This window comes from Colletes gigas, unplaced genomic scaffold, assembly GCF_013123115.1.
Source record: "Colletes gigas isolate AHSC1104 unplaced genomic scaffold, ASM1312311v1 Colletes_gigas_Sc00022, whole genome shotgun sequence".
NCBI classification, from domain to species: Eukaryota; Metazoa; Arthropoda; class Insecta; order Hymenoptera; family Colletidae; genus Colletes; species Colletes gigas.
Window position 1 is genome coordinate 3,388,433 of NW_025106651.1, and position 13,096 is coordinate 3,401,528.

Consider the following 13,096-nt stretch of genomic DNA (forward strand, 5'->3'; position numbering starts at 1 on the left):
TCGTTAATAAGAACGCGCGTGTCCCGTAAATAAGGTGTCAGCAACGAAATTCGCTAAAAATGAATCACGCGAAAACGGTACACTGTGTATTAAAATTCGATTACACAAAGCGTGTACGTGTAAGAGTGATACAAAGAAGGAAATTATTTTTTCCAATTACGAACACACGACGAACGCGAAGGGACTGAACATACAACAGCGAGCTTATTATGTAACTTCAAAGAAAAGTAAACTGGTCAGATATTATCCATTTCTTTGAACCTTTAATGCTTCTAATTAGCGAAACATTAAAAAATTTGCTAGCAAAAGATTGCACAAAGCTTAAGCATCTTCTGAAAATAAATTCAAGCACGACACGTCGTGTCACAGTTTCGAAGCGTTTGTTCGTTTAATCAGTTTAAATTACAAAGGCCATTGTTAATTAGTTTAAACTGCAAGGGAAAGAATATGAAAGTTTTGAATTATTTTACAAAAATATAACTTCTTTCTCTCCATTGATCGTTAGAAAAGATAAGTATAATATAATAAACTTACAATTTTATATTTTTAAAATATAATTTAAAAAAATCGTTTAAATTTTCGTTTGATCGATTGTAACAGGACACTCTGTGCGTACAACGTTTAAACAATTTTCAGCCGACGAAAAGTCGACGGGAATTGCAGCCAAAATGGCCGAGCAAAGTCCTTTTTGGGCGTTGAACTTCGCGAAACGCTAATGCGCCATGGCGAAAGTCTGCCTTTGATTCGAAACAATGAGCAAAGTAGAGCGGTGCATTTATTAAGTTGAATCAATTGGCTGCTCTATGGAGTGGTTCGAAAAGGCAGAGCTAAGCGACTCCCGGAGTTCAACAACAAAATTCAAGTGGGACCGTTCTCGATTCGATATTAGCGAGTAGCTTGCTAAGCCATGTAATTAATAAAAGTTACGATAATGAGAGCTTTCTGCTAACCGATGAGTAGAAAAGTTTCGTGGTTATGTACAAAACGTCCGTGCAATTACGGCTTCTGAATAAAACATTTTATATATATATAAAAAAAAAAAAGAACAATTCCGATCGTTCGCGCGGGACATTTCTCGTCTCGATGACTAGTAATCGAATATTCGACGCGATGACTAATAGAATAAACATAAAATTCAATGTTCCAGTAGAGCGTTTATCACTTCGTTGATTAAATACTGAAATATAATTTTTACGCGCACTCGGCACCGTAACTTTTATCGAGTTTGAAAATTTGTCGAGCTCGTTAATTCGCTACGGTGGTTATAAAATATTAATTTTAATGTTATTTAAAAGAGCAAAACTGCAGAGGTGTGCAATCAGTGGTGTCTAAATTTTCTCTCGCGATGATAGAGGAGAAAATTTCTGCGTTCGCGATACATGGTTGGGAACAGAAAAAATATACTTAAATAGTTGAAGATCTCATAGAATTGTACTTACTATAAACTTTGATTTTTCCTTCAGTTTCGCCCAGTGAATTAGTGGCCACGCACCGAAACGATCCGAAGTCGTGAGGTCGTACAGAATATATAGTGAGCCTCATGGTTATTTCGTACCCGTTTAAAATCGTCTCGACTTTATAGTTGCTGTCTGTAAAAAGAGAGAGAAATATGTTGGTTTAGGAAACAGTTTCACAAGTTTCTATTTAAAAGTTTTCGCAGCAATTTCATTTCCAAGAAAAAAGATTTTCTGCGTTAATGTATAATTGTCGGATGCCACGACGCGAGTTAAACTTTGCCAATTAAGTACTGCTTGCCTCAAAATTAAAATTTCCTTTTAATTTTTCATTGAATTCTCCCTGCTTTTCACACATAATTGGTCCAATTACCGGTATTCATTCGTTTCTACGCCGCGCAGCACCACTGAAATACAGCTATGTCCAAATTTGTCTTTAGCGTTTATTTCAATTTTCGAGGTATCTACCGATCGCATTTTAATAGCAAATTTCTTAACAATTTCAAAAATATACTAGACTATCAAATCGATAGATAAACTTTCATAAGGATCGTACGAAGTAGCATAGACTCGGTTCTCATTTGTACAGTTAAGAGCAAAACTGAACACATACGAAATTTTTGCGTAAATAATATTTTATTCATTGTTTGCATGTAGAATACAAAAGAAACGAAATATACAGTATTAAGTACAATGTTTTAACTTTCCAAAAAATTTTCAACGATCGTAATATCCTTATTATTTTAACACCTACAAATTTTGTTCGTGTAGTCGGTTTTGTACCGCGTCAGAGCTGTTATTGCTACGAATTGTAAATACAATTTTTGTAAACAACGCCTGGCAGTGTCTATCACCGGAAGTACTCTAGTAGTTAGTTCATTGCTGTTTGTGGAGTGAAGTCATTAAATCATTATCTAACATTGTGAAGAGTAATATTATTTTCCAGTTAAAATCTGGCTTATCGACATGAAAAGTTGCTAGAAAGTTTGCTGTTCCTACAACTTTTGGAGATCGTCCAAAATTACTATCTTGTCAGGACAAGCGACGATTAACAAAGCATATTACATCAGAAGTCGCGATGACGGCATCAATGGCTGCAAAGCTGTTGGAGAGCAATGTTGGAAAGAAAATAAGCAAATGGATTGCTCGAAGAGCACTAAAAGAAGCTAATTTTGTATCAATAGAGGGGGAAAAACCCTGCACTTTCAAAGAAGAATATAAAAACCCGTTTGAGTTTTGCAAAAATATATACAGGGTGTTCGGCCACCACTGGGAAAAATTTTAATGGGGGATTCTAGAGGCCAAAATAAAACGAAAATCAGGAATACCAATTTGTAGATGGAGGCTTCGTTAAAAAGTTATTAACAATTAAATTCAAAAATTTCAAATCGTTCTGGAAAAATTATTTTCGGTTGCAGGGGTCATTTTTTATGAATAGACATACCCCCGAAATCTTGTGCATTTTCGGGGGAAAAATTTAGTACGGGCGGAACTTTAAACGTTAATAACTTTTTAACGAAGCCTCCATCAACAAATTGGTATTCGTGATTTTCGTCTTAGTTTGGCCTCTAGAATTCCCCATTAAAATTTTTCCCAGGGGTGGCCGAACACCCTGTATAAGGTGGAACATTGAACAATGGAAGAACGTAATCTTTTCAGATGAGTGTAAAATTAATCGAATTTTGTTGGATGGTCGTTCCTGTTTTTGGAAAAGAGATGAATCACTTAAACCACGTCATGTTAAACAGACAGTTAAGTTTAGTTATGGTATGGGGTTGCACTACAACGTATGGTGTAGGTCCATTGTATCGAATTGATAGTATAGTGAATCAGTACACTTGCAAGAACATTTTAGATTAAAATCTGCTACACACAGTTGATAATTAGCCAGTACTAGAATGTGATGTCGTTTTCCAACATGACAATGCCATCACACATTCTGCGAGGAGTGTGAAAAATTGGCTCGATGTTCAATCATTTCAAATGATAGCATGACCTGCTCAAAGCCCAGACTTAAATCCTATTGAGAATGTCTGGGAATATTTAAAAATGAAACTAGCGAATGATTATTAATGTTCCGCCAGCGACAATAAACGATTTGTGGGAAAGAGTGCAGGAACAATGGTACTCAATTATTCCACAATACTGCGAAAATATAGTTTTTAGTATACCTAAACGCATTCAACACACCACTAAGGCCAAAGGTTTATGGACGAAGTATTTAATCTAGATAAAACTGAAATGTTTATCTGATATTAAGATCGTTGAAAATTTTTTGGACAGTTAAAACATTGTACTTAATATTGTATATTTTGTTTCTTTTGTATTGTACATGGAAACATTGAATAAAATATTATTTACGCAAAAATTCCGTATGTGTGTTCAGTTATACTCTTAACTGTAAATCCGTACAAATGGGTAACTGTAATTTTTTCATCCATGTCTCTTGTGAATTGGATATTTTTTAAAGGCTGTAATGCTCATTGGAAAATGTCTTCCGTAAATTGGCAATCCCCCGTTATCGTTTCTGTCGTCCTCGCAGATTCGTGGAATTGAAAAATGCAACGAACGAGAGCTTGATGAAGCTCATCGCGCAGCGAGTTACGCCTCTAATTCCGTTGGCATGTAATTGCACTTGCCAGTCGTTAAAAACTTCGGTTGTTTTATTGTCGCGCGAAACGACAGTGACACGCTAACGCCGGTTTTGAATAAGATGAAACTCGCCCGGCGATAAACTCGCTATTTATGCCCCAGGTCGCTTAAACGTTATGAAACTGTGTAAAGTGGGCGCATGTTGGCCACGTTATTCGCGCGAGTGTCATTTTCCCCTCGACGCGTCCATGTTCGCGATATTTTGGTGCTGTAACGCCCGGTAATGCGCTAGCGCGAGACATTTACTCATGACTTATCAGCACACGTCGCGCGTCCAACGTTCAAGCAATAATTCTTTTACGGTCGCGAACTTTCATATTTATCCGAGTACACGGGGTGTGCAAAAAACAATTCCCGAATCCCAAAGGCGACAGTTCCAGCGACAATTCGGAAACTGATCTCCGCATTACGCTGTGTTCTGTGCAGAGTGACACGTAGTCGCATCATTGAAGCAAAAATACTGTAGCATTTTATTCTAGATCTGCGAGAGAACTCTTCGATAAATCCTCTAGAAAACCTTAATTCGCTGCAGAATCCCTGGAAACACCAAGCCAGATCTAAATATGTTCCGCATTTTTCCGTACACACTTCAGCTGTGTATTCTAAAAGTAAAAGTAAGACTAAAGTGTTATACAGGGTGTTCGGCCATCTCTAGGAAAAATTTTAATAGGAGATCCTAGAGGCCAAAATAAGACGAAAATCAAGGATACTAATTTGTTGATTGCGGCTTCGTTAAAAAGTTATAGAAACATTTCTGGCCACACAGTATATTTTCGGTAAAGAATTTTTTTCTCGAAAGTACGTAGGAATTCGGGGGTGTGTGTATTCACCAAAAATGATTGTAATTGACCCCCGCAACCAAAAATAATTTTTCCAGAACAATTTTGATGGCAGCAGTCGAGGCGCGAGTGGAAAAATAATAACACAAATGTTCAAGGCACAGTAATATTATATATATTCTATAATTGTCTGTACATAGAGGAATTCAACGTGGTGTTCCGTTCTCTCTATAACAAGAGAACGTACTGAAAGTAGAGGGGGAGACCGGACACGGCTGTTAACTGCTACTCACGCGTCGCACGGCGGTAACAGATTTGAAATTTTTTTTTAGCCGAAAAATTTCAGCACCTTTCTCCTTGTTCTTAAAAATTCGTTTAACATTGTACGAAAATGTTGTCTAATACTTTTTTGTAGGTACCCATGAACACTACTTCAGAAAAAAATTTCAATAAAATATATTGTTAAAAAAAAGGGCGAGCTTATTTCTTAGGCACTGGATAGGTGTCCAGTAGGGTGGAACGAAAAAATGAAAATTGTGTGACTGTTTTCTAATAGTGAAAACAAGTTGCCTTTAGGCTTTCAGATTAAGCCTGTAAAAGTTAGTTTCTGTCAAAACAATTTTTGAGGTGCCGCAAGGGGTTGGATTTTTTTCTTTTTCATTTTTAAACATATTTTTTAAAATTTATATCTATAAACTGTTTTTATAGGTTTAAAGTAAAAAATGATCCTTCACATTTCCTTTTATAACGGAATTCGTGTAAGGAGATAGTTAAGATTTTTAGTTCTTACATTTTTAAAAATATTTCACCTTTTTTAATACTTTATAACATAATTTCATGGTATCATAAAGTGCCAGCGCAATTTGAAGTGACCTTGGGTGAAGTCATATATTATTGTCAGGAGCAAACCAATCGCATTAACATATTCGTTGCGGATTCGTAGGAAGGTACTTCAATATAGACAACACGTATTTTTTCAACCCAGTTACTGTAACATTGAATTTGCTGTTTAGATGTTATTCAGTTATTAAATTGAAAACGGCTATAAGCAATACCTGCGCTGAACCTTTGTTGTAAGTATCTACAGCAACACGTGCTGTTTCGCTACGTGCAGGACGGATTTTAACAAACGAAACATGAAACAAATGACGGTGTCAAAAGGCATCATCCGCAGCGAATGTGTTAAGAGTGTAGGCATTATAAGCAAGCATGCCAATTGGTGTGGTCGTGCACCCATAATAATATAAATTGTACGTTAGATAGGTGTGAATTATCTGTTGTGTATCGCGAGGTGTGTGCTATAGAAAAATAATAATTCACTATTTCCGAGATCTTGTTGGCGAGTGTAAAAGAAAATGGAAACGCTAAAAAAAGTACAAACTAGACAAGCAGTTGAGTGTCCTATATTTGGCTGTCCAAAGGACTTAAATGACAACGTTCTTCCCAGTTATGAAGATATTATGAAGTGTTACTTGTACATACGGCAGGAATTAAGAACACAATAAAGTTGAACGAATATGGGTAAGAGCTTCTATTCCCATTGTCTCTCAAACTAGAGTATCACAGATGATAAAGTCATATCATGAAAAATATAGAAATCTTTTAAAATCAAAGGGCAGAAAAGGAACTCAGAAGTATGACTCAAATTTAAACACCTTTAGAATAAATTCAAAGCAACTTTTTGATATAGCAGCCTGCAAATGTTCTGATTTTGCGAGGTGTGAATGTGAAAAAATTAAGAAAGTCCCTATTATTGAAAAAGCGTTTTTGCAAGACCAAAGATCACAGAGGCACATGGTCATATGTAGTGTTGACAAAGCCACTACTAAACAAATTGCACACAAGGAGATAAGGAAGCAAGAACGACATTGCAGAATTTTTAAGTATAGAGAAGAGACATCGGATAATATACGAATGAAACTGGAAAGTTTAAAAAGTACAAAAGAAACCAATGAATTTGATTTAGACTCCAAGGAAGAATCCGAGGAAGAAGTTTCGCCAGTACGTCTACCATCATCGTCAGCGGTTGAGAATTCGCGTTTAGAACCATCAACCTTGCAGATGCAGATGCGTGTTAAATTGCCGTCGCTAGCATCTATCTGTGATAGAACTGGGGTTTCGGACAGAGCAGCGGCAGCCATTGCCAGTGCAGTACTTGAAGATGTTGGATTGATTACACCATTAGACAACACCAAAGTAATTGATAGGATGAAAGTAAGAAGAGAACGAAAAAGGAATCGAGAAAGGCTTACTGTGAAATCGGGTCATGAAACAGATGAGTTACAGAATCTTAGAATTAAAGGCTTCTACTTTGACGGAAGAAAAGATCATACTATTGTACAGGAAAAAAAAGGAACCAAATATTATCGTAGAACCATCTTAGAAGAACATATCTCTTTTGTAGAAGAACCTGAATCAAAATATTTAGGTCATGTTAGTCCGGAATCAAGTACTGCACTTAACATTAAAACCAGTATTGGTTCTTTCTTGCAGAAAAAGCAAATCAATATTTCAAATATCACAATAATAGGATGCGATGGTACTGCTACAAATACAGGGAGTACTAATGGAATTATTTCACTGCTTGAAAAAGAAATGGGAAGACCCCTGCAATGGATAGTTTGCCTCTTTCATGCAAATGAACTCCCTTTTCGTCACCTCTGCAGATTTTTAAGCGTCAAATCTACAGGGCCAGCGAGATATGCAGGAGATATAGGCGACAAGATTGGTAATTGCGAAGAACTTCCGCTCGTTAACTTTAAACCAATCGAAGGATATCTGCCGGATATACTAATTGTATTAAAAGATTTGAGCACTGATCAAAAGTACCTTTTGGAAATATGCCAGGCAATTTCTAGTGGTATATGTTCTCCTGATATAGCAAAAAGGAACCCAGGTAAACTTTGTCATTCACGATGGCTCACAACTGCAAACCGCATTCTCCGTCTGTACATTGGTAGTGAAAATCCTTCAGAAGAACTCTACATCTTGACTGAATATGTAATGAAAGTTTACGCTCCCGTCTGGTTTAATATTAAGCTCAAACCGTCTTGCGTTCATGGTTCTTAGCATCTATGGAGACTGATCAAATTGTCGCGATACCTTCCACGGCATCTTTTGGATATTATTGACCCAGTGATCCAGAGGAATGGCTATTTTGCTGCTCCTGAAAATCTTCTTTTTGGGCTGCTTACAGATAAACGCAAAAATATTCGAGAATTGGCACTTCGACGAATCTTGAAGGCAAGAACCATTCACAATGAAGGCATTAGGAAGTTTAAAATTCCTGTAATCAACTTCAACGCTAATGACTACGTCGATCTAATTTCATGGCATAATTATGAAATCACTGAGCCTCCGATGATACAACAATTTGAAGAAGATGAACTACGACATCTGGTAGAAATAACTTCAAAAAACTGTACGGAAAAAGATCTGCCAATCAAGTTTTCACAGTTTCCTTGTCATACACAAGCGGTAGAGAGGATGGTGAAACGCGTAACTGAAGCTTCATCTGCTGTCTGTGGAGAAACTGCAAGGGATGGATTCATAATGGCTAAGATCGAATCGCAAAAATTGATGTCTTCTTTTGAAACGAAGAAACAGTTTAAATTAAAGACATATCAATAAAAAATTTCATGTTTAATGATCTAATTACATCTAACATTTTCATTAAAATCAATTTTTTCATTATTATTTTGTGAATGAGAAAATAAAGAAATCTTTTGAAATGATACTTTTTATTAGCTACTGCCAATCCTTCTCATCTAAGATTATCGTTAAAATGTATTAAGAAAAATTATCTGGTGGAAACAAATGGCAAATTACTGTAAATTACTGAAAAAATCACGAAAACCGCACACAATCAGTTAATATTAATTTTTGAAAGGCTTGCGGCACCTCAAAAAATTTGTTGATCACGTTCAAACTTTGGCAGCTTAAATATCATTATAAAAGACAACTTTTGCCCACTATTAGAAGCCATGAACAATAAAAAAATATTTTGCCCCTATATTTCGTTCCACCCTAGTGTCCAGTCATCGCCTGCTGAGAATGTTCGAGCTGTAAATGTTCGAGCTCGTCGTGAATGTTTCGTTGCGTGGAGCGATAGTCGCATTACGTTGTTACATGTCAAACGGAACACTTCTGTGCAGACATATTTGCATTTATATAAATTTCTATCTTGTTCGTTAATTGTGTCTAAGTTTATCATTTCGTATCCTGACCTCATCAACATACATTCAGTATTATAGGAATTGTGCCTCTTTGAAAATTGGGCCATTTTTATGGGGATCTTCTCACGATATGGGGTCAAGGAACAACTTTTTCAATATTATTAGAATTTCTACATATTCTTCACTAAGATACGCGTTATTTGCTTTTTGAAACATTAAAATCCTTTAATCCGTTCAAAAATTATGACGTTTTAAAGATACACACGAAATTTTAGAGTGACATTTCTCGCCTGAAATTACATTTTCGGATAAGAATTGTTTTCTCAAAAATGATTACGAATTCGAGGATATGTCTATTCACCAAAAATAATTGTAATTGGCGCCCGCAACCATAAATAATTTTTCCAGAACAATTTGAAATTTTTTTCCCCGAAGAATGACCCCCTGTCGATTTCTCTGAAAAAGTCGTTTTTCATTTTTAATAAATTTGTTTGACGTCCTACGCAAATTTTGTTTAGTACTTTTTTGTAGCTATCCATGAGGTTTACTTCCAGATTAAATTTTATTGAGATACTTTCACTATTGTAGACATTATGGACGTTTGAAAATTGGACCATATTTATGGGGTTTTTCTCATGTTACGGTGTTAAGGAACAACTTTTCGAATATTCTTGGAATTTCTACACATTCTTCACTAAAATATGCGTTGTTTGCATTTTGAAACATTAAAATTCTCCAATCGGTTCAGGAGTTATGACGTTTTAAAGATACGCTTGAAATTTCAGGGAAGCATTTCTGGTCTCACATTAGATTTTCGGTAAAGAATTCATTTAAATTTCTTTGACACTATACGGCAATATTGCCTAACACTTTTTTGTAGGTATCGATGAGCCCTAGTTCAGAAAACAATTTCATTGAAATATATTCACTATTGTAGGAGTTATGATTGTTTGAAAATTGGACAATGTTTATGAAGTATTTCTCATTTTACGTGGTTAAGCAACAAGTTATCGAACATTCTTGGAATTTGTACATTTTCTGCACCAAATTCCGGGTTGTTTACATGTCGAAACATTAAAATCCTCCAATCCGTTCAGAAGTTATGATAGTTTAAACATGTACATGAAATTTCGAAGAAGCATTTGTGGTTAGAAATTATATTTTCGGTAAAGAATTTTTTCTCGAAAGTGCGTAGGATTTCGAGGGCATGTCTATTCACCAAAAATGATTTTAATTGAAACCAGAAACCGAAAATAATTTTTCCGTGAATGATTTGAAATTTTTTAATTTAATTTTTCAATAACTTTTTAACGAAGCCTCAGTCAACAAATTGATATTCTTGATTTTCGTCTTATTTTGATCTCTAAAATCTCCCATTAAAATTTTTCCCGGGGCTGGCCGAACACCCTGTATGACAAAAAATTCATAAGTGATTTGTTAAGAAGTTATGACAAAAATATAAAATGTGCTGTTTTTTCATTTACTAAACAAACAAATTTCCTAAAATTTTGTTTAAATAGAACAACTGCTAGTTGAGGCACGAAAAAATAGTTTTTACGTAGAATTATGTGGTTAACTTAAACATTTCTTTATCAGAGTTGAGTTTCTATCATTTTCCTTAAATGCTGAAATATTCTTTCTTCGATGATAATTTTTTGTTGCCATGAAATTTTGAACTATTGTTGAAGTTTATGTTAAGTAAATTGCAAAGAAACTCACGATATCGAATTCTTGCAAAAATTCATTTTATTTTATTATACATTTTTTTTCTCATTTTAATGTCCTGAATCTCAATCGAGTTTCACAGTTTATATTTTTGCAATAACTTCTTAACAAAGCATTTATGGATTTTTTGTTATGTAACATTTTAGTCTTGGTTTTACTTTTAAAACACACTGCTGAAGCGTGTACGGAAAAATGCGGAACACCCTGTATAGTACTGTGTATATCATTTGAAAGTAGTTATACATAGATCTAAGATGTGGATTACATTTGTTGTTTGATGCATATTATAAATTCAGATTATTTAAAATTAGAAATTACTAATTTCGTTATCCTTTGTGAAAATTCTTTCGAGCCATCTGGTTACTTATAGAATGTAGCACAACCACTTTCTTTTCCATTTTCGTCAATCACTTATCGCTTTATTTTATTTTTGATCTGAACCAGTTTGGAGTCCGTGCAAACCATGACATTTAAACTTGATTGGTCACCCGGATCGGCTAGTTATTTATTGACCAATGTGACAGGAATAGAAACATTTACTTTGGTCTTGAACCGTGAAACATTAACAGCAGTAAAAAAAAATCCTATCTATTTAGTATACTGGTCACTCAGTTATAAAAGCCGCTGTCAATTACATTTCTACATGTACACCGCCGCCTCGAACAGGATTTTCCTTTCATGGAAACGCATGTACGACCGATACGCGATTTTTCATTTTTAATAAAACCTTACACCACGTGTTTAACCGTCAAAACAAGGATTTATCGGTCGTGCTACATTTTCACGATCGTTACCACAAAAATCTCGAAATTGTTCCATACCATCAAGCATTTATATCGTTGTGTCGCTTTCGAATTTTTATCGTAAATGTCTCGACGAAAATTGTTGCGTTCCGTGAATGCTTTATGGGCGTTACGCGTTGCAACATCCGGGCAGAAAAGGAAACACGGAATTCCGTCATAGTCAAGGCAGACATCGCGCAAAACAATTTAACACTGTTTCGTATCACTTTTCAACACTTTCCTGTTTTCATCCTCATCTTTCTTGCCGTTTGTTTCGTTTCGTTCAATCTGTAAGTTTAACGAGTTTCTGTCACGCCATGAGCAAACTTTGCCGCGCTTAAAACCCAGTCGACGTATCAATTAATCCAGAAATAAATGTTTCCACACCGTTCGTGGTAATTAAAGACGGTAATAATTCATGTACAGAAAGAAAATTAAGATACGTGCGGGTCAGTGTCGTTGCGTTTATTATTAATTTTCGTCGTTCCGGCGTTATCAATTATGTTGGCTGGAAATAAAACGGCACGCACGTGGACTTCGGCTCGCCCTTCAACGGTTATCGCAAAGGGTCTAGGCTGCGTTTAAAGCGAAACAACTACGTCAGGGTGAAACAATTAGGGATCACCGCATTAGCGTTACTCGACGAGGAGAACACAGCAACAAACTAAAGGAAACAATTACATTTGAGAGCGCATGATTAAAATGTTCACCGTATTCTCGCGACTTAATATCATTCGGTTTCTTTTCTTTTGCGATCCAATTTAGAATATCTAATTTTTGAAACGTGATTATCATCGGTATACGGAGAAGAATGTACCGTCGACTAAATATACAGGGTAAAGCACTTTAGATATCTGTAACAGCATAATTCTGGCGATAGAAGTCTTTCGTTCCATTCCTAACTTGAATATTTATCGCGCGTTTGATTGGACGAAGAAACGACGAAAGTTGAAACGTAGAATTTTTGCAAAGAAAACACAACAGATATTATTATTTCAGAGTATGTTTATTGGAATTAATGAACGACTGGAAATTGGTATGTTAATAATGTTGCTCACTGTTTAAATTTGTTCGACTTGTCAAAATAAGTATTTTAAGCGTCGTAATCTGTTATACGTTCACTGGGCAAGCTAAAATATTTTTACCGATGCCACGATTGACGTCGTTCCAAAGGTAGAAAACGGATGAAACAAACAAATTATTAAAGTACGCAAGTACGTAAAAAACAAGGGCTAAAAAAATAAAAAATATAAATTTTTTCTTTCGAGGGAGGATTTAGTTTCTACGTACCGCTTGCAATCGTTTCGTTCCAAGGCCTCGTCCAATAAGTTACTGGTCCTGGAAAAGCCTCGCTGCAACACTCCAATACAAGTGTTTGACCCTCGTAAGCACCAACTAACTGGTTTTCAATCCAAACCATCGGTTGAACTGCGAAAAGAAATACCAATATTATTACATGTGCCACCATCCCTGGGGAAAATTTTAATGGGAGATTCTACAGGCCAAAATAAGACGAAAATCAAGAATAT

The 13,096-nt window shown here is 35.6% G+C and overlaps 1 protein-coding gene across 1 annotated transcript in view; it reads right to left on the reverse strand.

The window, feature by feature from the left end:
• The window catches only part of LOC122401151 (lachesin-like), a 136,675-nt gene that overhangs the window by 18,645 nt on the left and 104,934 nt on the right, over positions 1 to 13,096 (reverse strand). Inside the window, exons 5-6 of the mRNA XM_043403111.1 lie at positions 12,858 to 12,995; positions 1,440 to 1,589 (exon numbers count right to left, since the gene is read on the reverse strand). Of these exons, the coding sequence (XP_043259046.1) occupies positions 1,440 to 1,589; positions 12,858 to 12,995 (288 nt within the window). The remainder of the gene's footprint in view (positions 1 to 1,439; positions 1,590 to 12,857; positions 12,996 to 13,096) is intronic.